Source organism: Drosophila virilis, chromosome 2 (genome assembly GCF_030788295.1).
Source record: "Drosophila virilis strain 15010-1051.87 chromosome 2, Dvir_AGI_RSII-ME, whole genome shotgun sequence".
In the NCBI taxonomy this organism is placed as follows: Eukaryota; Metazoa; Arthropoda; class Insecta; order Diptera; family Drosophilidae; genus Drosophila; species Drosophila virilis.
In genome coordinates this window covers 3,284,305-3,310,756 of record NC_091544.1, presented here as the reverse complement: position 1 = coordinate 3,310,756, position 26,452 = coordinate 3,284,305, and the positions used below count along the sequence as shown (strand labels likewise).

At 39.8% G+C, this 26,452-nt stretch overlaps 2 protein-coding genes across 3 annotated transcripts; both read right to left on the bottom strand.

Annotated features, from left to right (window-relative positions):
- Positions 1-23,433, bottom strand: amon (prohormone processing protease amontillado). The gene is made up of 12 exons (XM_002058644.4): positions 22,723-23,433; positions 7,515-7,622; positions 6,761-7,031; positions 6,642-6,679; positions 4,324-4,400; positions 3,680-3,768; positions 3,027-3,202; positions 2,642-2,955; positions 2,336-2,569; positions 2,094-2,258; positions 1,917-2,034; positions 1-1,855 (listed from the first exon to the last, which is right to left on the bottom strand). The coding sequence occupies exons 1-12, from the start codon at positions 22,969-22,971 to the stop codon at positions 1,694-1,696; spliced, it is 2,001 nt and encodes a 666-aa protein (XP_002058680.1). The 5' UTR covers positions 22,972-23,433; the 3' UTR covers positions 1-1,693.
- Positions 23,434-24,396: 963 nt separating this feature from the next.
- On the bottom strand, positions 24,397-26,401 carry LOC6634919 (uncharacterized). 2 transcript variants are annotated; one of them, XM_070206872.1, is made up of 3 exons: positions 26,187-26,401; positions 25,134-26,129; positions 24,397-25,077 (listed from the first exon to the last, which is right to left on the bottom strand). In XM_070206872.1, exons 1-3 carry the CDS (start codon positions 26,257-26,259, stop codon positions 25,046-25,048), a joined length of 1,101 nt encoding a protein of 366 aa, XP_070062973.1. In that variant the 5' UTR covers positions 26,260-26,401; the 3' UTR covers positions 24,397-25,045. The 2 variants fall into 2 exon arrangements, with proteins under 2 accessions (XP_070062973.1, XP_002058679.1); XM_002058643.4 differs by having other exon boundaries at positions 24,400-25,077; positions 26,184-26,372.
- Between the last annotated feature and the right edge of the window lie 51 nt (positions 26,402-26,452).

Sequence of the window (26,452 nt, the reverse complement as noted above, 5' to 3'; positions counted from 1 at the left end):
CTTAGGCCGTTTTCCAACTTTTATTTACAAAATGAAATTGATTTATTTTCCTTGCCCATTACAAGAGCATCAAAGAAGCCAATAATAATGATAATAGTAATTAATAATTCATAATTTATAATTAACAAAAGCATTTCATCAATGGCAAATCATAAATACTGCTCGAAAATATCTATTTTCAGTGTGTTTAACATCTATGCTAGACATTAAATATTTTTGCAACTTCATTTATGTGTATTTGTGTGTTATTTAGTATCTACAACATCAAAGTAACTTTACATCAATATAAGTTATTTATTCTGATGATATATATGTGTATATGCGTGTATGTATATTTTATACATTTAAATATATATATATATATATATATATGTGTGTGTGTATATATAAGTACTATATATATATATATCCTGTGTATGTATATTTATGTATAATATTTATATGCCTCAATTTATGTTTGCTCAACATCGCTTTTGGTTAATAATTACACATTTAATGTACTGCATATATTTAAATATGTGTGAATGTATATATATATATATATATGTATATATCATTCCTTTGCACTTTAACCCATGAACTTTAACAATGTCCTTTAATGAATTTATATATTTCTTGTATACTAAACAAATCATCTCTGTTGTTACACATTCAAACTTTCTGCACTTGTACTTTCTATATATCATTAATCATTTAGCTTCTTCTTCCATAAATACCATGCTCCCTTTTCTATATAGTATATATATTTCTATATGTTTTATAATGTTTATAATATAAACTGTTTTTACGCTCGTTATTATTATTTTTGGCCCCCGAAAGAAACTAAAAACTTCGTATGCAATTTACATGCACGAATGGAAAAAGAAAATTGCAAATACAGACATAAATGTAAATATAAATATAAATAATAGAGAGATTTTTGGAAGCGGTCTGCAGCTTGGACTTTATCCACTTTATAAAGTTCAACATTTGAGAAATTATAATAGCTTTCAAAATGTTTAAGCTATATAATATTGGTTAGAGTCTAAGGGCATAGGACACAGTTACATATAAGGTATGTATGCATACATATAGTTAGATATAGTACATTTACAAGACATTTTATATTATTTTATTTTTGTTTTTGTTATGGAGTTTAGTTTTGTGTACTCAATGATTCCCTCGCTCTGTCGCTCAAAAACTACCGCAACACACATATGCTATACCTGTTTCGAATCTTTGATAGTTACTACGGATTTGTATCTTTTGCTACGTTTCAACTACGCTTTTTTTTTTTTGGTTTTCGAAATTTGAGGTTTTTGAAAATATATTTTGCATTCGACTAAAAAAAAAATAATGTGCGCTTTAAAAAGTCCACAAATTCTTATTATTGGAAACTCAAAGGAGAAATTTACACCCTGGGTGCTTAATTAGTTAATAGCTCATCAAATTAGTTAACTAAGAAAAATATTGGAAATCCGTCAAATTGAAAGTTAGCTGAACTTTGAGTTCAGTTAACATTTCGCTTAAAATCAAAATGAGCTGTGTACACATTGAATCAATAACTCAATTCTATAAAATATAAATTAATTCTCAATCAATCCCATTTAAAACAAAACACAGCCAGCACATTTCTCTGCACTCTATACTAAACTGAATGATAAAAGCCAGAATGACCAATGGACGACGTTGCTCACGGACACGCGGACATCGCTTACTTCATCTTCTTCTCCTCGTGCGCCTTCTTAACGATGGCCAACTTTGAGTGGGGCGACGATGGCGACAGTGTGCGGTAAGGTGCCTCCTTGGTGCCGTGCAGCACCAGCGACCATTCCATTAGATGTCCATGTCGCGTTTGAGCTGAATTGAAGCGTGCCTGGACAAATATATAAGTATATTAAATCACGACCTTCTCTCATATATATTGAGTAGCATACCTCCAATTTCCATACTCCCTGCGGATACTCGCCCCAGGAGTGCGTGGTCATGAAGGGCCATTTGGTGAAACCATCGCGATGGTCATCATCATTGGCGCGTCGTGACAGAATCATGGATCTAACAAAGACAATTATCAAGGGTTGGTTTGACTTTAATATATATAGAGACACACTCACTTGGTGCCCATTGGCGAGGTGAGGAAGAGTTCGAGGTCGCCGCGTCGCGAAGCATTTGCCGTGATGACCGCCTGCACGTGCTCCAAATAATTCACTTCCGTGTCGGTGCCCTTGCAAGCATCCGTTTTGATTTCCCAGAACAGCGAGCGACCCATTATAATTGGCCTACAAAATTAAACAGTGAGGACTTAGCTGTATCGACAAAAACACAAAAACTATGTTAACCCATTCCGTGTACTTACTGAGCGCTGTTAATCTCGCCGGCTTCACAGTGATAGCGTGCTGGCACCGAGTGCCACTGCTTGGCCAGGGTCACCATGGCACCCGCATCGAGCACACCGAACCCAAAGAGGTGATTGAACTCCAATCCGACGCCGTTCATTGTCCAGTAGAAACGGTTCTTGGCATCGAACAGGGAATTGCGCTTCGATGTTAGCACAGTCAGATGCTGGATGTCGCGCCAAGTCAGTTGAGGGCTGTTTGCCAAATTGCAATTGAGATTAGCATAAATTGATGTTGGAAATCAGAGCAGAACGCCCAGTACTCACTTTGCCTCCAAGGCCAGCGCAAAGACGCCAGCTGCCTCGGGTGCCGCGGCGCTGGTGCCCGAATGGGTGGTCGTACATTTGCCATAGAGGTCGGTGGTGGCAACGCCAGTGTTGGGATCCTTGGCACCATTGCTGAACGTGGATGCCAGCGTCGAGCTGCAGCTTTCATCGTAATGCGCATTCTGGCCATCGTTGATGGCACTGTTAATGGATATCGTCCACATGGAGGCGGCATAGCCATCGCAGTTGCAATCATCCTCCTCGCCGCCATCGCCCGAAGCCCACACATAGATGTTGCCCAAACCATTGCGTCCCTACGGGTGACCAGAAATTAACGACGATTAACACCCCGAGCATCGTAAGCTAAATCCAAAGTAACTGTTACCTCATTGACACCCTGGACAATGGCGCGCATGGTGGCATTGCGCGGCCCGTCCACCGTCTTGCCATCATCGGTAGGACCCCAGGAGGCGCTGTATATATGTATTTTGTGCGGCTCGTGGCCCATCGAGTTGGCTTCGATTAGGTCCGTCATATAGGGCTGATCCAGCATGCGTATGCCTGTTGGATATCCATTAATCTTAATGCCCGTAATTATAAATCAATGGCAATAGTGTTTTATTTGAAAGCCCGCCAACTGTTGCTAGTCGCTGCATTTTGGACTTTTACTACAAGCGATTTATGGCAATCGTAAAAAATATGAAATAAACTGCTCGCAATGTGTGCGATTATCGAATATTTCCGATTTTTCACATGATTTTTCCCACTTGTGCCCTAAAAATGACAGATAAGATTCGTGCCGATTTATGTGCTCGCCCACTTGTGGCATGTTCTACCACAGCACTTGATTTTTCCATATTTTTGCGAGCTGAATTTTATGTATGTTAAATTTTACTTGGCTCCCGCGGCGTATACGTGATGCAATACTTGTAGTTAAAGCTTAGAAGTCACGCAATTAACGCTAGCGAGAAGTCTGCTCCTTTCCTTTTGCACTGTGTTACCTGTGTACTGTAATTGCTTCTTGCCAAATCCACTTACCTGCGATTTTGCTGTCATAGGCAACGCCCACGCCGCAAATTCCATTATCTCTGGCAGCAGCCACTTCGCCAGCACAGCGAGTTCCATGGCTGCGGGAAAGAGTGAAAGTGGTAGAGGGGGGGAGAGTGGGTGAGAGAGGGTGACCAACGGGGTGACCATGTCATAAATATGTTAGTCAGATTCGCGGCATTTGGATGCGGGCCTGTGTCGAGGGCTTAGCGGTAAGGGGCTTTCCGCGAATGTAATAAATGTGATAAGCACACAACTGCTGCTAAAGCAAACAAGAACTTCAGCGAAATACCCTCGAATGTCAACTCGAATGCCAATTCAAATAACAAAATGCGCAGCGGCAAGAACAAAACAAACAATTAACAAAAAAAAAAAAGAAAAACAAAGAAAAGGGAAGCACAGGAAATATAAAAGTGAAAACTTATAAAAATTGTTTGCGAATTGTTTTGAATTTTCTTTTTTATGCACAGCTGCTGACTCTGCATAATTGAAATTCGAAATGCCAAGCTGGCAACTGAAAAGTATTTTACGGCCACATCATTGCCATTCGCCGCCAGGCTTCGGTTACCCCAACCCATTGTCAAGATGTTTATGGGTATAAGTCCCAAAGCAGCTCGGCTTCCGGCACAACTTACCTGTTAAACCAATCGTCAGTGTAGCGCGGATAGGGGAATGCATCATTGCTGCTAAAGTCGTAGCTCGCCTCGGCGTTCTGCAAGAGTGAGTAGGTGTAGGTGTGTGAGAGAGAGAGAGAGAGAGAGAGAGAGAGAGAGAGAGTGGTATATGGCGCTCACACGGGCAAAATAGTTGATTTGGTGTGAGTTTTAAGTGCATTTTTATGTCTCATCAACACATAAGCTGCCAAATAAAGCTGCCTATTAGCTGCCAATTAAAGTTAATTACAATTTGCTGTCTCATTTGGCAAAGCACTTGAATCGTGCACTCTATCATGCCAGGACAGCACTATAAGTTTCCGCATAATCAACATTCATATTCCATTATATACGATACAAATACGTTTAACGTTTCGTAGATATTCATAAAATATAACTTTGCTTAAAAGAAGCACTTTGCTTGCAGTTACCCTGTACCTAGAGCTACCGTACCCAATTCTCCCATCGGTTTGCAATAAATCCTAATTAAGCATATGTGAATACGTAGGCTATACCTACAAAAATTTGTGTTTACTATTAAGGGGTAGAAATTCAAACATTTTGGATATGTGTATACTCGGACTACCTTAGTCTGCATACAAAGTTTCCGCATAATCAACATTCATATTCCATTATAAACGATACACATACGTTTAATGTTTCGTAGATATTCATAAAATAGAACCCTGCTTATAAGAAACACTTTGCTTGCAGTTACCCTGTACCTAGAGCTACAGTACCCAATTCTCCCATCGGTTTGCAATAAATCCTAATTAAGCATATGTGAATACGTAGGCTATACCTACAAAAATTTGTGATTACTAAGTATTAAGGGGTAGAAATTCAAACATTTTGGATATGTGTATACTCGGACTACCTTAGTCCGCATACAAAAGAATAACATTATTTAATTCGCAAATAAGACAATGAATCGGCCCTGAAACATGCTCATAGCCAAACACTTTTCGAAGACAAGTAACAGCATTTTGAAGTAAGGCCTCTTCATATTTCATATTCATATTCCTTCATATTTTTTCAACCTGCAAATTGAAACTCATCGTCAAGCAGAATATAGCAAACGTACTGTGTTTATGTTATACTAGACCATATGAGAACTTACATTATTTGTTAGTCCCTGAGATCTACGCAATTATACGTTCATTTGACAAGACAAATGGACAGGCAGACAGAAGGACATAAATTGACTTATCTGCTGATGATGATGAAGAAAATATCTTGCACGGTCGAAAAAGCCTCCCACAGCCTATAAAAAGATTTGTATTACATCCTTTTTATATCAAGCCTAGCTAGCTATAGTTATTACCATAAAAAGTATTAAAAGAAACGATTCTTATTCGTCTCGTATCCCTTGTAACACTTGCTTGTTTCGTCGTGCGGTTACAGTACAGATTCGACTTAAAGGCCCCAACAATTTTTATACCCTGAACCCATTAAAAATGGGTAAATTTTGGGTAAATGGGTATATTTTATTTGTGCGAAATCCAAATGTATGTAACAGGCAGAAGGAAGCATCTCCGAAACCATAAAGTATATATATATATATATATATATATATTCTTGATCAGCATCAATAGCCGAGTCGATCTAGCCATGTCCGTCTGTCCGTCCGTCCGTATGTGTGAACGCAAGGATCTCAGAACATATAAGGAGCTGAAGACTTGATGTAGGTGCTCCTAGTGTCTGCGCAGATCGAGTTTGTTTCCGATAATCAATAACTTACTCCGATCCAAGCAATCGATAAAAATCGATATCGATATCCTTTTTTTTTGCCAATTTCGGTAAATAATAAGAGGTAGAGTTACCAAACTTGAAATATAGCTTCTAAAATAGAATATATAGATGCATTTGATGTTGGAAGAAGAGAGTTTAGGGTATCCCCTAGTCGGGAGCTCCCGATTAGAACCTCTTAGTTGTTTATCTTCACGCATTGATCAAGCCTCTATTGCCCCTCTTTACGCTATTTTGTAATTGTATCCGTTGCTGACTCCTCTCGAGCGCATTAAATTGAACTTTCAATAAAATGTAATCAGATTGTCATTTTAATAAAGTTTGCATATCGATTTTAGTTGCAGCCGTTGGCAAACTGGGAAACTGATAACTGCGGCCAGTCGAATTAATTCCCACTGCGCAACTGTGGACGATCCACAAATTGGTTTTTCGTTGTGGCCATTTGACCATAGCACTCAGCAAATATAATTTCGAAGGGCAACAGCACAGAGGGATGCGTATTGCGTTACTATTTTCGAGTACGATATTTACGAGAATACGCAATTACTTACATAATTGAATTTCAGGTCCGGATGCATATAGTCCACGCCTGCACAGTGGATGGAATTGAAATTGAAATGTTTATATTATTGGCAGTTACATTTGAGTTTTCTTCAGTCATGTCGCTTACCGTCATCCATGATGGCCGTGGTCACGTTCTTGCCGGTAATACCCTGCGCCCAGGCGGCCTGCACATTAAGATCCAATCGCACTTTGCCGCCATTTTGTCCGGTGTTCTTCAGATACCATTGCATGGGAAAGTAGGGATCTGTGGGCTCCACATCAACGCTATTCGGTTCGCCCAGCGTAGCTGCATAGTGTAGACCATGAATGGCAGGAATCGCAGGTCTCAACCCGCGTTTGACACGCCTAAAGCCCGGCTGCTGAACGGCCGTGTGTACCTGTTGAAATGTTGCAAGCGAAAAAATGTATCAATATCGAAATGCCAGCTGTCAGCGGCTGTCTCTCAAGGCCTCCACTCGTCCGCTTCTGTGGGTTATGCATACGTGTCACTCGGAAATGTTAATTACAAACATGATGAAATTCGGTACGGGGTGCGGGCTACGACTGAGAATCTGGTTGCAGACAGGCAAACAAAACGAAACAAAGCAAATTCTCATTTGCATATGCCATTGTGCGTATTGTTTGCCAACAGACTGTTGCATTTTGAATAGTAATTATCGGCATTGGCCCACTGGCACGTAACGGACGAAAGGACACGCTGCCAATTGGAATGCAATGCAATATGGTTGAATACAATTTGCCAACTGATTGCCGAGCTGCCAGCGGAAGCGTAAACTTTGACATTTTGTGGCGGAAGCATAGAAAAACCAGTGACATGGCTAAAACTGTCGAGCTGTCGAGAAATTCACAGCAACACTCACCGAGGGATGACTCTTAAGGGCACGCGTGTGTGTCAGGCTGCGACGTGAACGGGCATGCGGTAGTGTCCTGTGCTTGAAATGATACTCGTGTCCATCGGCGCCTGCCAGCTGTAAAAGAATAGTAGAATACCATTTCATTAGATGCGTGCCACACTCTTATTCTAATTGAGCTTAACACATTAATTCCCCTCTCAGTGTTCTTGGCGCTCGCATCGCTGCGTCAGCCATAATTGAGCCATAATTGACTTTAGCTGGCTATTCCCCGACTACTCTCATATTAACGCACATACTGGGAGTAGCTATGTGCTGTGCGTGCCCATAATTGCGTTTTAAATTGCCAGTCATGGGCATCATCTTCACAGCATCATCATCATCAGCAGCAGCATCATCAGCAGCAAAAACAACAACAACAACTAATCATCATCATTACGTATATTAGCCTACGTCCTTGGCTAAGCTTTGGTAAATTGAGAGTTCACACCATTGCCCGGGCCCACTCTAGTTGCACTAGTAATTTTCCATTTTCGCTCACTGTAATTCCAATAAACAGCATATCGAGTTACGCACATTTCTCGCATGTGCCGGGCCCCCCAACTGCTGTACCCAAGTTCCCGTTGTGACCCCTCTAAAGCATGTCAGCGCCCAAAAACTTTGACTTTACTCTACAACAACGCCCCGATTAACCGACATTTTTTACTCAACACAGTAATAAAAGCCTACAATTTACTTGTCCAAAGTTCAGTTCACATGATATCTATCTGATATCAGGCAATCGAATAATGTTCCTTATCAAACTTAGCCGCCAAACTGCTTGGTAAAAATCAGCAGGAGAAAGTTGAGCATACTCTATTTAGTATGCATGTATAATTAAGGCTCAGCCTTGAAACTTCAGGAAGCAAAATATATATTGCATATATGGCCAGAAGCCTCTCAATGCGAGTCAGAGTATTGTCCGTCTGTCAGTCCGTCAGGACAAACGGTTTAATATATATAGAAACTATTAACACTCATTTTTTTTAATTTTTTTTTATGTATGAAAAGCAATAAGCAAAATGAGAGATTTGAACCAGCGACGAGTCACTTGCTGGTCATTTTTCTTTCTTGCCAATTTAGCTAATCTAATTGACTACGTCATATTTATAGATAAAATGTTTTAAAGTCGAAGAGAATTTATAGGTTAAACATTTAATTTACCCAAAAATTATAAAAGAATATATACATTATCGCAGATATATATATATATAAACTATTAACACTCATTTTTTTTAATTTTTTTTTATGTATGAAAAGCAATAAGCAAAATGAGAGATTTGAACCAGCGACGAGTCACTTGCTGGTCATTTTTCTTTCTTGCCAATTTAGCTAATCTAATTGACTACGTCATATTTATAGATAAAATGTTTTAAAGTCGAAGAGAATTTATAGGTTAAACATTTAATTTACCCAAAAATTATAAAAGAATATATACATTATCGCAGATATATATATATATATCACAAATGTGACCACAGAGTCGCATATGTCTATGTATTACTCTTCCCTCGTACACAATCCCTCGTGGCTCGTGTTGCTTTTCAAGATAGACAGCGAGTGAAAGTTATGCTGGCAATGCCTTCCTTTTGACCAGACTTGTCGAGTGAAATTGGAAACTTGGCCACAGCTTGGACAGCTGTTGAGCAGCTCAGGGCTGAGCAGCCTTTGTGTTATCCTTACACTCGCAGATTGTGAATAATTAGCAGTTGCCCTGGGGTCGTCTTCTTTGCCAGAGACTATCCCAACTATTCCGCGGTCGGATAGCTATGTTTGACAACAAAGAACTGCCGTGCTGCCAACGCGCTTTTATATATAGAATGGCAGCTGAAACCAACTTCGACTTTCAGTCGAGTCTATTTTAAGAAACCTACTTCTTACAACCTGAGCAGCTGTCAGTGTTTAAGCAACATGGGTTTATGCAGAGTTATGCCACAAAGTATCCTGAGGCCCTAGATGCAAATTGCAAAGGGAACTGTGTCTGATGAAGGCTTTTCTTTTGTCGACTCATCAGCTACCCAAAAAAGGCTTTGCCTTTGCATATTGGCCGTTTTTTATAGGTTTTTCAGCAAGCTGAAAATTAAAGAGAATGAATTGGTCACCAACATTAGTCAAGGAACGATCTACCCAGACATAAACATGTAACATAATAAATATAGAAATCTACAAAGAAAAAAGCCAAAAGGCCTTGAAAATCGCATAGAAGGGTCATCGACATTTCAGAAAGCCAAGCCAAGTTTAATCAACTTTATCCATTTAACCACAAATTAAATGTGTGCGGGGCATGAATGAAGGAGTATATCTTAAATTTAGACGAAGACACGAAATTAAAAGAGCTTCTAAATTGTAATTATCCGTGCCTTTAACACAAGCCATTCTCAAATGTACAACATTTTGTAAAGAGAAATCGTTGGCAAAGAAACTTAAAGGGATATTTGAAATGTTTGCCAGCAAATGCTTCACTTATTATTCATGAAATTTTTGGCACCAGGCTGGTGTCCAGGGTCCAAACGGGATACGCGAGACAAACAGAAGCCGCAGCTCGCTTTTAGTTTACTTAGGCCAAATTAAAGGGACACAGTTGCCGGCTGCTCAGCAGCTCATTTTATTGGGGTTTGTCAATCGAAAACCAGTGTCAGCTTGTCAATAACCTAGAGCCTCTCTTGGGTGCTGTGCGGGTTGAGGATTGAGGGTTTTGTCTATTTTTATGCGCTGTTAATTTGTGCGTTAAGTACGCTGGGTACTGCAACAGCTGGCCAGCTTTCAGCTGTGCTGCTGTTTTGCCATTTAAATGAGGTGACGACCAACTATGGGGTTTGAGGCAGCGAAAGATAATAAAAACATAGCGCGCCTCATATAAATTAATAAGGCAAGCAAACTAATCCCAACTGCCACATGTGGCTAAATTGAGGGCATATTTTTAGAAGTTCGGTATAATTTTTGCATTATTCCTAATAAATGAAACATATGGCAGCGCAAAAAAAAAATAAAGTAAAAAAATAAACTTGATGACCGAGCTTGGAGTGGATTGAGATAAATAAAAATAGCCACATAGCACACAAAGACAACAGCACTCATTGTCTCTATGTATGTGTGTGTGCGCTTGTGTGTGTGTGCGTGTGTGTGCCTGTGTGTAGTACACAACGTATTATAAATATAATGTGTCACAGCGGGCGATAACGCGGACATCAGGCAGCAGCAGCAGCACAAGCCAAAGCAAAGTCAGACAAGGCGAGCAGACACTTCATGTGGCATGTGGCTCCGCCCCGCCTCGCCTGGCGACCCCGAGGGCAGCGTTTCGTGTGAGACGCTTAAGCCCAAGCAACACCCACGCACATTTAGCAACATTTGTGTCTGTGTGTCTCTTTGTGAAAAGTGTGCGCCTCGATTGCCAAAATGGCGTCTACAATAAGTTGAATATATCGTAGCTCACAGTTTATAACTTAATGTGTGCGCAGGCAACAGCAGGCGGAGGCGTCATAGTCGTCGCCATTGTCAGCGCCACTTGTTGCGACCAGAGCCCGCTTCCCGCACTCAGTGGAGCAGTATATTAATTTGCATATGCCCAGCAAACAGGGCAAAGGCGGAGTAGTTACATCAGGGAACGACCGCAGAGTGGGCGGCGACGCGTGTAGCATGTGACGTGTCATCTCTCAAACGCTGTCAGGATCACAAATATATGGATTTTTACCCAGCACGAGAGCAGAAAACAACAGAAGGTACCGCCAACCAACAATATAAGCTCCGGCTAACAAAAGCAACAGCTGCATTGTTGATGCATGCCACACACACACACACACATGCACACATGCATATACATGCGTGTGTGTATGGCAGTTTGTTTATGCGATTCTGATATCCCTGCAGACAGGCACGCATGGCAGGTGGTGGTCTTTTGTTTAGCTACAAGCTTAAATAAGTCAACAACAAAGGATTAAAGCCGACAACAATATGCACAATTCTTTGTGCATTTTAGCTGATAGGACACTCCATTAGCTCGAAATACACTCGCGGTTCGAATTCGCGCAATCCCTTTCAAAGCCAGCTATCGGCAAGGTTTTGTGCGTTAAATTCAACTATAAATAGGTAAGCTTTAAGCATGTGCATAAGAAATGAGATTTACGTTAAGCTCTTATGAATTCCCAGTAATTTACTTAGTCTTCATAAGCAGCAGAAAAGTAGGCAACACTTTTTTGCGGCAGCCCGCAATCGCGAACATTCTTATTTAATAATAAGCTTTGGCATTATCTCAAGCTATTTATATTCGACAGCTAAAGTAAAATCCATTTGTCAAACTTTGCCAGCCACTTCCACTGGCTCAGTGCCTGCCACTATTAGCCGCACTTTATCAGTGCGTGTCACTTTATCAGTAGCCAACTACATTTCTGACAATCTAATGGCATTTGTGCAAATGACTACTGCCATGCGCAAGGCAAGTGTTATGTACTCAAATACACGCATATCATACACAAAAGGATAGATACGAGCTCCATGCAAGCTGATAATAGAACTCTTTGCAGCAAATACCAAACGAATAAACGTATGTAATTGTGTAAGTTAAATATTTTATATATCGCGTTTACTATTAAATGTTCCTTAGGTTTCAAAGCTAGCTAAAGTTGGTTACTAAAAGTAATCCGAATCGTATGCTGAAAGGCTTCCGCTGCTCTACCAAAAAGTTGGCAAATTGCAAAAAGTTTATCTCAAACGGCTGCAAAACTTTAAATTAAGAACAACTGCAACTGATGGTGCAAAACCTGAGAAAATGGGTGCTTAATTTTGTTAAGCAAACCTTCTTATTAAATCTAAGGCCTTATACTATTTCAAAAAGAAGACCCTGCAAAAACTGATATATATATATATATGTGTGTAATATATATTGTCCATAAATCAGTAGCAAAAATGATGCCTCAGAGAAAAGAAATAGAAATGCATCAAATCAATTTTTTTTTTTTTCTACATATCAAAGCACGCACGTCAATTGCATTTTTATTGCATTTGTAGATTTTTATTGCAGCAATAAGTTGCAGCAAATAAAAGCAGGCAATTCGATTCGAGCTAATCAGTCAACCATAAAGGAAGCACATTTTTACCTATTTGATATTTGCATGCTTTATGGGCAATGGTAGCCAAGTGGAAATCAGGTGAGCATCAAAGTCAGCTGCTGTTGGCTTTTGGGATGGCTGAAATTTAATTTAAAAACCTTCAGCATATGCGACCAACTGAAATTGTGGCAAATAATGCAAACAGAGAAATATTGATTGCCGGCTGCGTAAGCTCTATACACACACCCAGGCGGCAATAAAAGGCATGTAAATTTCCCAGAAACGTAATGGTGAAGTTGTGTAAGTATATATATGTATATAAGTGTGCGTCAGACAGGTGGTAAATGAGAGAAATGCAAATGAATGCCACGAACTGCTGAATAATTCATCAGGATACACAGCGCGAAAGCGAAGACAAACAGCAGTCATGGCTAATAGGCTTTGATTGAGGCTTTTGGCATGTGCCATTCGTTGTGCCGGGTCTGGTTAGGCTGATATAGCTTTGATTTGTTGGCCTCGGCTTGGGCGCGTTAGCTGCTAACTAGTTGGCATGTGGGAAGTAGGGCCAAAATAATTGAAAAGTTATGCTTGACTGTAGATTTAAATTGCATGAACATGAGCAGGCGAGTTGTCATTGCAGTCGCTGTTGCAACGAGAGCTGAACGTGACATTCAATTAGCTAAATAGCACAACAAGTGGTTGTCATGACAGCCAAACGAAAGGGGGCGACTTTTAATTAAAAGTTGCGACTTGAAAGTGTAAGTAAATGCTTAACATGGCAAAAAGAAACTCATTTTGCGAGTGGGTTGCATAGTTATAAGCCAACCCAAAGGCCAGGCCAGGCCGGGTCAGGCAGAAATCGATAGACACACTGAATAGGAACAGAGCGAGGTCAGACGCGTGCGAGGCGAAGATGGCCGGGCCGGGCCATCATAATCTTATAAGTCCGTTTGCTATTTGGAGCAAAGACAACATTCCCGCTAGCAAAGCAAAATAATTATCTGGCCCACTGTTGACATTGACATGCTGTTCGGCGCATGCTGCGTATGCGTGATTTTCTACGACATCAACACAAACAGGCGGGCCGGGCCCTACAATTAAGAACGCATTCCATGCAGCACTCCAGTCGCCTACTGGCTAATGAAATTTAATGATTTCATCTTATTTTCTTCTCTTTTTCATGTGTCCTGTGCCCCAAACAATTACATTGAAATGTAATTTGCCGCATGCTGTAGCAAAACTTTTTTGTCTGCCCTCTGACATTTCTAAAGTACTGCGTTCTTCGTAACGTGAAGTGTCTCAAATATAATTTACAATTTTCAGCAATTACATATACTTCAGGACCAGCACACACTCACTTTGCAGTGGCGGAGGCGTTTATAAAAAGACAAAACGTTGAGTCTGACTAAAAAGTACCCTGTGCCAAATGTATCTAATTATATATTTATTTATTTCTCTATGAATGGAAAAACTAATTTCGTTGGATGTTCGATGTTTTCGATGTTCTTTAACGTTTCAAAATCCAGCATATCGAAATTTCCGTAAACGAAGAGATTTACAAGGGAATACAAGAACAATTACAAAGGATGTTTTTATTCCGCACATTCCGAAGTTTCCCACGAATATGCCATTCGAGTTCGAATGCATAAAACAGTGCTGACACTAAGTGCCAGGCTGCAGTTAACGAGAATTATACATATTCAGCGTCAGCTGCATTTTAAACGTAATTAATTCGCCTCCTGCTAGCTCGGATAGTTACAGAATGATGAACGTGACTTTTGAAGTCTTTGAAATGCATATTTCTCGGTAGTCGAAGCAATCAGAAATATATTTAACTTGATGTTTGATTGAGAGCATTAACAATACATCACTGCAAATGCGGACAGTATCTGACGCATATCTATATCTTTATAACATAAACATAAGCTCTGAAAGAGATGTTAATCTGGCCTTTGACTAAAATATTACAGCACAGTCTAGCCTGACTAACTCACTTAACTTAAGTTTCACACAGGAATTTGCAAGAAACATCGATTTTAATATTTCACAAGTAATTTGAATGAATTATATAGCCCTCATACGCCAAATCATGTCTGTCATAAAAAATCAAGCATAAAAAAGCCGCACAAATGAAGCACCTTGATTAAATTGTCAAAAATCTTAAATCTAGTTTGTTCGCTTTGCTGGTAATTAGCAGATAATGATCCGAAAACTTTTAAATAGACGCACATTAGTGCCAAACTAACGCCCAGTCTGAGACATAAGGCTTGCATTAAGATACATTTGTATATATTCAAATAACTTAAAATAATACGAACATAGCCAGTGGACCAGGGGGGGGGGGGAGGGTGGTAGGTTGTGCGCATAATATGATACCTCACATGCTAACGAGAAGCTTGCAAATATTTGCCAAAAGTTGGCTTTTTCATCAAAGTTTGCCAACTGTTGGTCGTAAAGCACAAATGGGCCAGGAGTAAAAGGTTGAGGCGCGCACAAGGAGCAAGCTATTAGTGTGTTAGGTTGTATGTGAGTGTGTGTTAGTGTGTGTGTGTGAAGCACAGGTAAGTTCCACTTATATACATAAATTTAACATTCATGAATTTAATTCAAAACTAAACGAGTTTCCTCAAAGTTAAACAGTGCTTTTTGTGTAAAGACAACGCCAAATAAATATAATATTAGCACAAACTACTTTCTTATCTAGGCAAGTTTAATATATAGATAATGCCCGCAGCCATACAAATAAAAAAAAAGTCTGGACAAAAACCAATTTATATTAAGTATTGAACATAGCTCGTGTCTAGCTTAGACTGGAGCTGCATCACGATTCTAAAAATAAATATATATATATATACACACGAATTCGCATCGACTCGGGCCACAGCGCTGCGTATACGTGATATTCTTTTCAGTGTGCTTGGGTGTGCGTGTGTGCGGGTGTGTGGGTGTGTGCGTGTATCTGTGTGGTGTTTTTGTGCCTGCGGTTCTTATATTTTGAGATTTCTAGCATAACCTTATCCAGGCATGTGCGACTTGGTCTCTGTTTGCCCGACGTGCAAGTCCTTTGTTTGTCTTTTATTTGCCAACATATGTTTGGCTTGAGTTACAAATTGCCAGCAAACGTCCGTGCCGTTAATTTGCCGAGCGGGCAGGGAAAAGGCCGCAACATTTGTAAAGTCCTTTTTCATTTCGCATAATAAATGAAACGAAAACAGCCCACAAACTGAAACCGAAGCTGTAGTTGAAGCTAATGCGTTTACTCCACAGCCACATCCCAAATAAATAATATAAATTTGCCTCTGTCATACCTCTGCGTCATTTGGCCATTTCTCACCGCCCACCATTAAGCTGTCTATACGGATAGTTATAATATATATACTATACTTTCATCTTGATTATGCAGGGCAAATAACTAATGAACGTTGCATAATTTATGAGCATGAAAAAAAATATGGACTGCAATGTGCAGCTATGCATATTTAATGAGCGCTGACATTCCACAAACTTTTTACGTTGACAAAGTTAAAGCGCACATTATGAAGCTGCCCTCATTTAGGTTTCAAACTTTAAATAATTAAAAGGACTCGCTTATTAATGCTGCTTTTTAGTATATAAGGTCTTATATATAACGAATTTGTACAATAGATCCACATATTCCCTATCCCAAGTTTGTTGTGCCTTATATAAATACTGCTCATAAAGCGTAGATAAAGTAGCTCATAAAGGAACTATTTGATATATAGTATATTATACATCATATTTAAAATCCGTGAATCCTGTTTAGTTAACATAATGGCAAACATTTATTTTATTTATTATAGCAGCTAGTTTCATTAAGATTTCTAATAATATTCGCCGCTTCCCTTACAAAGGTTCTGCTCTGACTATTTAAACGTATTCTGCCTACTTTTATAAGTCAAGCATTTAAATACCTTAAGAATATGTCTGACGTGTCTTTTTAAAAGCCTTACACATTTTGTGACAAATTTTCTAAAAGGTTGTAGAGAATATTCTCCATGATTTCCTTTTCCTTCTCTTACACGCAGCTGCAACTTTTTGTTACCAAACATGCGATTGGTAAAAGTTCAATGCTGACTTTCTAATTTTTCAGTTGGCATTGGGAAAATAATTATAGTTAATTACAATATTTATAATTCATATATTGCTTGTCACGGCGAAGTTACAGTTGCGGGCGTGGCTTAGTTTCAAAAATTGTTAGAAGTATTAGATATACAAAGAAATGTTAGTAACTTGAATTAATGATGTAATTATCTGTATATATGAAACTGTTTACCTTGACTGACTACATGACTAACTGACTGACTGATTGACTTATTGGAAACTTTTTATATATATTTTGTATTTGTGCAAGATCCAAATGTATGTAACAGGCAGAAGGAAGCATCTCCGACCCCATAGAGTATATATATTCTTGATCTCAGAACATATAAAAGCTATAGACTTGAAATTTTAGATGTAGGTGCTCCTAGTGCCTGCGCAGATCGAGTTTTTTTCCGATCGAATCGATAACTTACTCCGTTTCCAAGCAATCGATAAAAATCGATAGCGATATCCTGTTTTTTGGGCAATTTTGGTAAATAATAAGAGCTAGAGTCCCCAAACTTGACATATAGCTTCTAAAATAGAATATATATATGCATTTGATGTTGGAAGAAGAGGGTTCAGGGTATCCTCTAGTCGGAAGCTCCCGACTAGAACCTCTTACTTGTTTACTTTCCATCCGTTCAGACTCAGAAGTATTTGCTTTCATGAAGCAAACGTGTTATATATGAAGGCAGGTCAAATATATAGACAAAATGATGGCAATTTGAGCGGCTTATATCTGCCCGATGTTGTTGCGAATCAGACAAATAATTTCTATTATCAAGTGCAGCATTATTTTTGTATATACATCCAGTATATATATGTTGTGTTTGTTATATAAGTGCCTTATATCGGCGTGGAAACAACAACAAGCTGTTGCTGTTGTCAAGGCTTAGGATGGTTTGGTAAACAGCCTCTTAACGCTTTGTGCAAGGATTTGCGGCACAGTGCCTTCTAACAAGCAGCCCACGGCAGACTTGAGCCTGTTGCGTTTTGTTAGCTTTTAAAGTTATTACACACACCGCACGAAAAAAAAACACACACAACAGATAAAACACACACACACACACATATTAGTTAAAACTTTGCAGCAGCCCAAAGACAAACGTTAGGAAAGGCGCTTTGCGGCATTAACCAGGCGGCACTTCGTGAATTTGTGCGCCCGTAAAAAGCAGAAGGCGGCTCTGTAAAAAAAAAAACAAATCAACCCAGGTAGAAGACGGTAAATGCGTGGGTAACGCTGCGTGGGAGTTGACCGGCCAGCTGCACGAAATTGGTTTACTTGAATGTAAATATTTAAATTGTAAGACTCAATTCCAATCTGCAATTATATTAATCGAGGTTTACATATGTAAGTGTATATCTGACTGGCTGACTGGCCAAAACTAACATTGCTGATAAGGCCATAACAACGAAAGCAATAAAGCCCAAAGGCAGCCAGCGCCAGTGTGACAGATAAAAATCCAGTGCCACTTCATACGCTGCGTATACGCAATATCGATTCGAGCAATCAACCGAGCGTGAGCTTGTGTATGTACCCTATTCCCTATTCCCTCTAAGGCTGCCTTTTTCCGTTTTTTTTTTATACATATATATATATATATTTTTTTTTGTTGCCCTGTCGTGCATTTTGTGTGATTTCTGTTGGCAGATAGCGTTTGACGTAAGAGCAACAGATTTTTTCGGCAACATGTACGGCAATTTTATTGGCCCACGCCCCCGAGGCGAACTGATGGAATTTTGCTGTTTATCTGCTGCGAGCTTCGGAAGCGAATCGTATGAGCATTCAACACAAATTTTCAATTAAATTTCCGTCTATATTTAAGTTTGGCAGAAAGGTTACCCATCATATTCGCAATTATCCTGGACGGGAATACAAAGGACACTCCATTGACTGTGCTGTCCTCAGCTGGACATTATTTATGGCATTTTAATTAACATTAAAAATAGATTTCCCAAAGTCTAATCTATCAATTAGTATACAAAAATAACTGCCTAATGACTGGCGCCTTTGGAATTAATAACTTTTTAATTCGCTGAACAAAATACATTAGCGAAAAATCGTTTTTCCATTGTTCATGCAAAAGTGTTATGAAAATCATTAAAATTAATAAATTAAGCAGAAATGAGAAGAAGAAGCGCACTTCACAGCATATCAGGCATCTGCTCGGAAAAGAAAATATTTGCCCACATTTATTTTATGACTGAAAGAGCAGGTTGAAGCTATCAAAATGCGTGGGCAACTAGGGAATACCCTGTAATCTGAATACTCCTGCTGTGCATCTTCTTTCTTTAACCTTGTGTGAGAAGGAGAATAGAGAGTAGAGAATAGAGAGTATTCTGCGAAACGAGCAGGGAAAATGAAAGAGAAATTATATTTGATCGACTTTGGGGAAACGAGTCGACTTTTTAAATCAACTTTTCTTGTGTACAACACAATATAAGAGATTCATGCAATCCGCTTTTTGCTTAATGCAAGTTTCGTGCATATTATCTTAATTTTTTAGCCAGTGAGCTCAATCACAAGCAGCTGACGCATAAGCCGCGAAAAGTTCTACCAAAACGCAGCGAGCTGTAAATAGAATTTGCCGCGCCCGTGCAAAATATGCATTATGCCAGTAAACCACCCACAGGTCTGCTTCAGCGTGAAGTGCTTACCACAGAAATCGCGTGAGAAGTACCAGGAATTTGTGGGATCAAGAAAAAAAGTAAGACATAGTTAGTAGAGTATACTCAACGACAAAATACTCTGTTTTACCCTTATTCAATATAATATTTTGGCATGCTGCCACGCAAATTTATTTTAAACTCAATTAGGATATTTAAACCCCTTTACCGCTGGCTCTATAAAAAACAATTATCTTATTAACACTAACTTAATGGAAACTTTCCCACAAATATGCTTACCTATTTCCAATATAATATTGTTTTACCATTTTTTGGGGCTTTGGGTATTTAAAAAAATAATTAAATAAAAAGTTGCAAATATATCTAGCTTTTATAGTTTTTACACTTAAAACATATTCTTATCGATATATTGGACGGATATCGGGAAAGTTATAAGTTCGTTTTGGTAAAGGAAAAGATACATTTCAAATTCCAAGGTCTCTGTATTTTGTCATTTCCTAGCGATCTGATACATACAGACCGACGGGCAGACCTCAACCGACTCAGCTCGTCACCCTAATCAAGAATTTATATATTTATGGTAGCCGAAGTGAACCCTTCTGCCTGTTACATACATTTGCACAAGAACCTCATACTCTCTACTCAATAATTCACTGCACTTTAAATAAGTGCAGGGTATAAAGAGATAACCCAAAAAAATAATGTGGGTTAAGTAATTAACAAATATTTGTTAGCAAATAATTAAAATTCAAGGGTTGAAGTGCTAATGTAAGCCAAAAAAAATATAATATATAAATATGGAGAACCAGAAAAAAATAGAATTCAGAGTTTTGGGAAATTATTTTTAATCATACAGAACTCTAATTTTCATATTATAGAGAAGTAGGTTGCAAATAAAAAGAGAAAGGGAGAAAGAGAGATACAGAGAAAGAGAGAGAGAGAGAGAGAGTTGACTAATGCTTCGCTCAGCTTCTTTATTAATGGAAACATAAAGGTCTCTTGATAACCTTCGTTGTTTAGATGATTAAAGAAGTAAATATTTAATGAGAAAAGATCGTAATAAGCACTTAAGCATTCGACTTTAGCGATGTATGATTTATGGATATCAAAATGTATGATGTATGAATCGTAAATCTTAGAATCGAAAATACATCCTCGATACTGAAAGCTTTGATATTGGTCATACTTTTGAGCGGTTGCGCTGAGCGAATGGATTGTCGACAGCTTTAACTATCGAAAAAATAATAAAACATTTCGGACTAAAGCAGACCTGTGCTGCTTTCAGTATTAATCAAAAACTAGATGAACATGTTGAATTCAAAAGAAATAAGCAAAGTATGTGAGATGCCATCAATCTTGAAATAAAAATTCAAATCTATCGAATAAATATATGAGTGGAGTGGGCTAGTTATTCTAATATACAAGCCAAGGACCTAGTCCAGAACTAGCACAACTATTCTTAATGCTCTTTCTGTTGAAAATTCGAAGAATTCGCAGCTATGATAAAAAAGGCTCCCAGAAAATGTCATTAAGAATGCCAGAGATGAACGATAAATACGGTTAGTAAATATCTTGTTGCTACATAAACTAGAGTGCTCTAGTAGGCTGTGCCCGACTAGAGGATACCCTAAAAAGTTTTCTTTGTATTTTTCGACCAATCTTGACCAAATTGTCAGTAGTAGACCCTATTTTGCCATAGCAGATGCGTAGATTCTCAATTATAGTCTCTAATATACTGTCAATCTCAGATTTGAAAGTGCGAAAGCTTCTTTCTTTAATATAAAAAAATTAAATAAATAATGTTAAGCAAAAAGACTAATAGCAAATTCAAATTAAGCTATATGCTAATTTTTTAATGATATTATTAATATACGAATTCGATTAGATTTGATCTAAGTTTGTGTTATTGGAAAACCCAGCTAACTAGAGTCTAAACTATCTTATTTTTATAAGCTGTTATGGCTTTGTCTTAAATTGAGCGAAAAACTAAAAATAACTCTTTCTTCCGAGGAACCAAAATTCGAGCAGTTCCAGGTGGCCTCGTCTGGCATAAAATGAAGACCAATTTGCAATTCGAGGCACAAAGGAATTCCCTTACGTGAACACTTCCCTTGAATTGGATTGTGCAACGTAATGACCTTGTTAAGGTGGCTGTCCTGCAATCAGAGCCAGACGATGCCAAGTTGCAGCTGCGTCTAACTATGGGTAATAAATGTTAGCAGGAGTAGGGCCAAGCAGAATGGCGTGTCTCAGGTAACTAGTCGGCGGAATGGGCCGCAGCAATGGCAACGCCGTGGACAAGTCCGGCCGTATTAACTTACACATAAATCAGCATTATATAAATAATGAAGAGCGTATAAACTAATTGGATTTGTCGCCTGCTTCATATTTCTTTATTGACGCAATTGCTGACCCTGATATGATGTTATTGACGGCCCGGCTACCTAATTAAGGCAACATGCCGGCCAATTAATTTTTGGCCAGAATAAGGCTGCAACTCAAGCTGTCAAGCTGTTGAGTTGTCGAGTTGTCGAGTTGTCGCTGCTGTTGCCACCAGCATATGCAACAAGTGGGCCAACCACAATAGCTGTCAGCAGCAGACGGCCAGCGAGATATCATTCAATTCCTGTGACTCATTGTGTACTATTTTTGGCGCTGTCAGCGCAAACAAATACCAAGAGCGGCATGTAAAAATGTTATATATATATATATATAATATGCTATTACATACAGTTACGTGCTGCAGTTGCTGGCCTTGTGCCCATTTGCCACATGCAACATGCAAAACGAAATGTTTGAAAAGTTGCGCCTAGGCGATATGCAACGAAAATTTGCCGCATGGCAGCCGGAAGTTGGCCAAAGCCGCAGCTCACTTTAGACTTTATAATGTTTTGTATGCCAGGCACGCGCCTATTTACACACATGCACACATGCAGACACACATGCACATGTACACATGCAGACACATGCACACCCACTTAAGAAGCCACAATTAAAAAGTAGCCCTTGAAGACTGCGTTATTGTTGTTGTTGTTGTTGTTGTTGTTATTGTTATGGTTGCTGCTGTTTGTCTCTTTTGGGCGGAAAACCTGCACAAGCCGTCGGAACATAGAATAATTGATTTTTCACAGCAAACGACGAACTGGCCTTTTTGTAATAAGTAAAGCGTACAGTGAAAGCTCGCTTGAGCAGCCATTTCTTAATGGAGCCAATATTTTCGACTCGTCTGTTTCTTGTACTCTATTTTTATGCTCTCTTTCTTAACTAATAATGGTTTTTTTCTAAGCCACAATTGAATATTTTACATTTTGTTTCTTATTTACATGCATAGTAAGTGAGTTTTTTTTTTTGTGTTTGTGTCAGTTAACGCGAGCATTCACTGTACTTGGCTTGTTACTTACCGGTCCCAGATTGTCGAAACCATACTTGTCGGCCACCTGGTGGGCGAAGTCATTGTCAACGCCCCGACGGAAGCGCACCAGAAATGAGCTGGTGAAGACGGCCTGATTACCCAGGCCGCCGGTGAGGCTGCTGGCAGCGGCGTCGGCCTCGCCGATCAGCAGCGGCAGCAGCATCGCCAGCACCAGCATCCCGATGCAGAGCAGTCGCCATGAAGCAGCAAAGCTCCATGCAGCTGCCGCAATGAACATTTCACGTGTTTCGCCTTCTTGTTGTTGTTGTTGTTGTTGTTAATTGTGTTTCTTTTCTTCTTTTTTTTTCTGCTATTTTTCTTTTGACTCTGTTTGCTGTTCAGTTCACAATTGCGACGATGGGGCAACGCTGGCGCCACAAATTCGTGCACACTCTTTTTGTTGGTTCAGTGGTGGAAACGGGGGCTTTCGAGGAGGAATGCCAAAAATAAAGGCCGCGCTTCACTGAGCACCAGCAAAATTCGTACGTTCAAAATCCTTCAAAGGCCGGCAACGCATAAAACTTGTCAGCCTTAACGTTGCTTGGACAAATTATTATATTCTTATTACTGGTCTCTTCTTACTGCATTTGTGCTTTATAAAATATGTTTTTGTCTGCGTTGTTTGGCTGCGATTTGCGGCTTGTTGTGCGCTGCCACGAACTTCACTTTGGCGTTGCGCGCTGAAAACTGTTTGCCTGCGTCGATTGTGGACGCCATTATGAATATACGAACGGCAAGGCAGCTAACGAAAGCATTTGCGAAAAGCTCGCCGAAAGCTTTGCCAGCGCCCACACCCCTTAACTGTTGGCGCCCACACAGAGTGCATTTCATTTGTCGCGCTAGTGCTGTGCTGCTCGCACGCCCAGCTGGCTGCTCCTTCAAGCTCTTTGTTCAGTTCAGCTTTGTTGTTGTTACTTTTGCAGCTTGGCTTGCGCCTTGTAGACGTCACCAATTTAGTTGACCCGCTGCTTCTGTTTTTTTTTTTTCTGTTATTCCTTGTATACCAATTCCGCTTGCTCCGCGCTAACTGTTGTCGCCTATTCTGTTTTGTTTTTTCTCTTTTGCTTGGCTTGTTGCTCGTCTGCGATTGGTTTATGCTGCGCATTGTCAACATATGGCAGCATACTTTATGTTCCAGATTCGTTGCATTTCACCAAAGGCAATACATACGCACGCACTCACATATATACGTTCATATGCCTACGCATGTATGTATGTATGTATGTATGGTCGTTTGAATTGGGTCTTAAGAGTATAATAGCTGAAAAGAGCTTCAACTTTGACCTTAGCCCCAATGAAATGGGCTACAGCCGAAAGCGCGCATTAAACCTTCTTTATTTATGATTGTGAGCTATCGTCCATAAGCTGCAGCTTGTGTCCCTTTAAAAGGCAGCCCTTTATTCACATTCATTTGGCCGTAATCTGCCGTTTAATGAGCCAATATATTTTATTATTTTTTCCAATATTTTATAGATTTATTTTGGCAATAATTAACCGTTTAATGGAAAGCGCTAAAAATATTTTATTATTTTTTCCCATATTTTATTATTAATAAATATTTATTTAATTTTAAGTCTCCCGTTTAATGAGTGAACAATTTTTTATTATTCTTGCCAATATTTTTTGCATTTATTTAAATAATAAATATTTGTAAAGTAAAACTTAAAATAACATTGTAAGGCTTAAATAACTATTCCATATCAGCTTAATAATAATTAAACTAAAATTTTAAGCTAATTTGTAAAACTCTTGGGAGCATTAGAGGTACATTTATAAAGGTTATTCATTAACTTAGCTAAGATATTATTTAGTTAGTTAATTCATAATAACCTTAAGTTCGACAACTAAACAATACATTTCCTTAATATAACTATTCAATGAAATTTGTATAAAGCTTGTTGGGACACACAATATTATCATATTATCATAAGCCGCATTGGGTCTTCATTAGACAATGCTCCGACGTCACAGGAAGGCGCTCGATATTAAATCTGGCGGTCTGTCGCTTTGTCCTGCGCAATTGTCGCAATCGAACCTCTCAAATCTTCAAAAGCTGAAACATATGGTCCGTGGCTCGAGGGCAATTGAGCAGCCGGCTTAAATTACAATTAAATTTTAATTGAGCTTAAATTCTAATTAAACAAGTATCTTAAGAGTAGATGGATTCAATTAACGTATACAATGTTCAATGCAATAACGAGGAACAAAGAGGCGAGCGAAACTTGGAGCACACCCAACTTTTTGCGCATCACATTCGGTACAGGTAGATGGGAAGCCGTTGGAACAATTTATTGTGGGCGTCGTGGCATTGTCTAAGGCCGCCTACCAAAAAGATTGCCTCTTGCTAAAAGTACATATAATTAAATATATAAATGAAATGGCAAATAGGGCAACATTTACCACTTGAGGTAGCGGGCGACAGGGCGTGGGTGCTGGCGTGACGTTTTATGCGTGGCGTATCGGACACTGGCAAGCCTGCATTGACGGAGGAGCAGGAGGAGGCAGAGTTGGTGCATCGCTTAGCTGTGGACGCACTGCAGCCAGCGCTGGCATCGCCGGCCGTTTTGCTCGGCATCGATTTGTAACGCTGCAGGGCGAGGCGCGGTTTCTTGGGATTTGTCGCCTCCAGCATGGCCTCGTCGAGGGCGAGAAACCAATCCTCTGTTTCGCTTTCATCCTCCAGAAACTTCATATAGAACGAGGACTGCTTCTCCTTGTGGCTCTTGTGATGACTGGTGGGCGTGGTGGCAGCCGGCGTCTTGTTTGGCGTCTGCGGGGGCGCCAACTTCGACTCCAGCTGCTGTGAGGCCTCAATCAGAAAGCAATCCGTATCGGAATCGTTAAGAAAATCTGCCAAGGCGGGATCCTCCGCTGCAGCTGCAGCTATTTCGGCATCAGCTGTCGCTGCCGGTGCCGCAGTCTGTTGATACAACAGCTGCCGGTGCAGCTTGTCGCAACGCTCCTTGAGCAGCTCATGGTCACGTATCTGTTGCGCCCGCCATTGTCTGCTTTCGAACTGTTTGCGCCTGTGCTCATTGGCTGCGTCTCGCACCTGTTTGCGTCGATCCTTCTGCTTGCACGCATTCGGCCCGAACTCTTCCGAATCAAAGCCGCTGTCCGAGGTGGTGTTGACCTTATCGCCACGCCCATTCTTATCGCAGTTCCAGCGCCAACTGACTTCCGGGCTGCCGCTGACCAATGTCTGAGAGAACAGGCAGCTGGGCGAGAGGCTGTTGCGCGGCGAGAAGTCCAGGCTGTCGTCCAGCGTGTGATTCTTTTTGCTGGGCGGCGTGCTCTCAACATTGTCGCCAATATTCACTGTTGAAGAGCCGGGCGAATCTCCATCATTTGCGGCTTCCTGTGATGCGCTGGCGCGAACGCGACTTTGAGGTGAGGCTGCATTTGATATTGAATTGTATTATAACTAAGCTGAGGAGCGCTGGAGCTTACCACTGTGTCGTTTCTGAAGTAGTCTGCTGCTGAGCGTAAGTGAGCGTCTTTTGTTTACAGTTGACGCGTTTTCCATTTAGTAATATTAATTTATTAATTTAAAACATTGAATGACTGCGTCGCAAAATGCGCTCAACTCAAGCCGTTTGGTATTTTTTGGTGCTAATTGGTTATCACAGAGTGGTATTAATATATCGATAGTCATATGTGTACACAGTTGATTTGACAAAGCTATCGATTTACTTGGCATTATTTTTATTTGTGTCTAA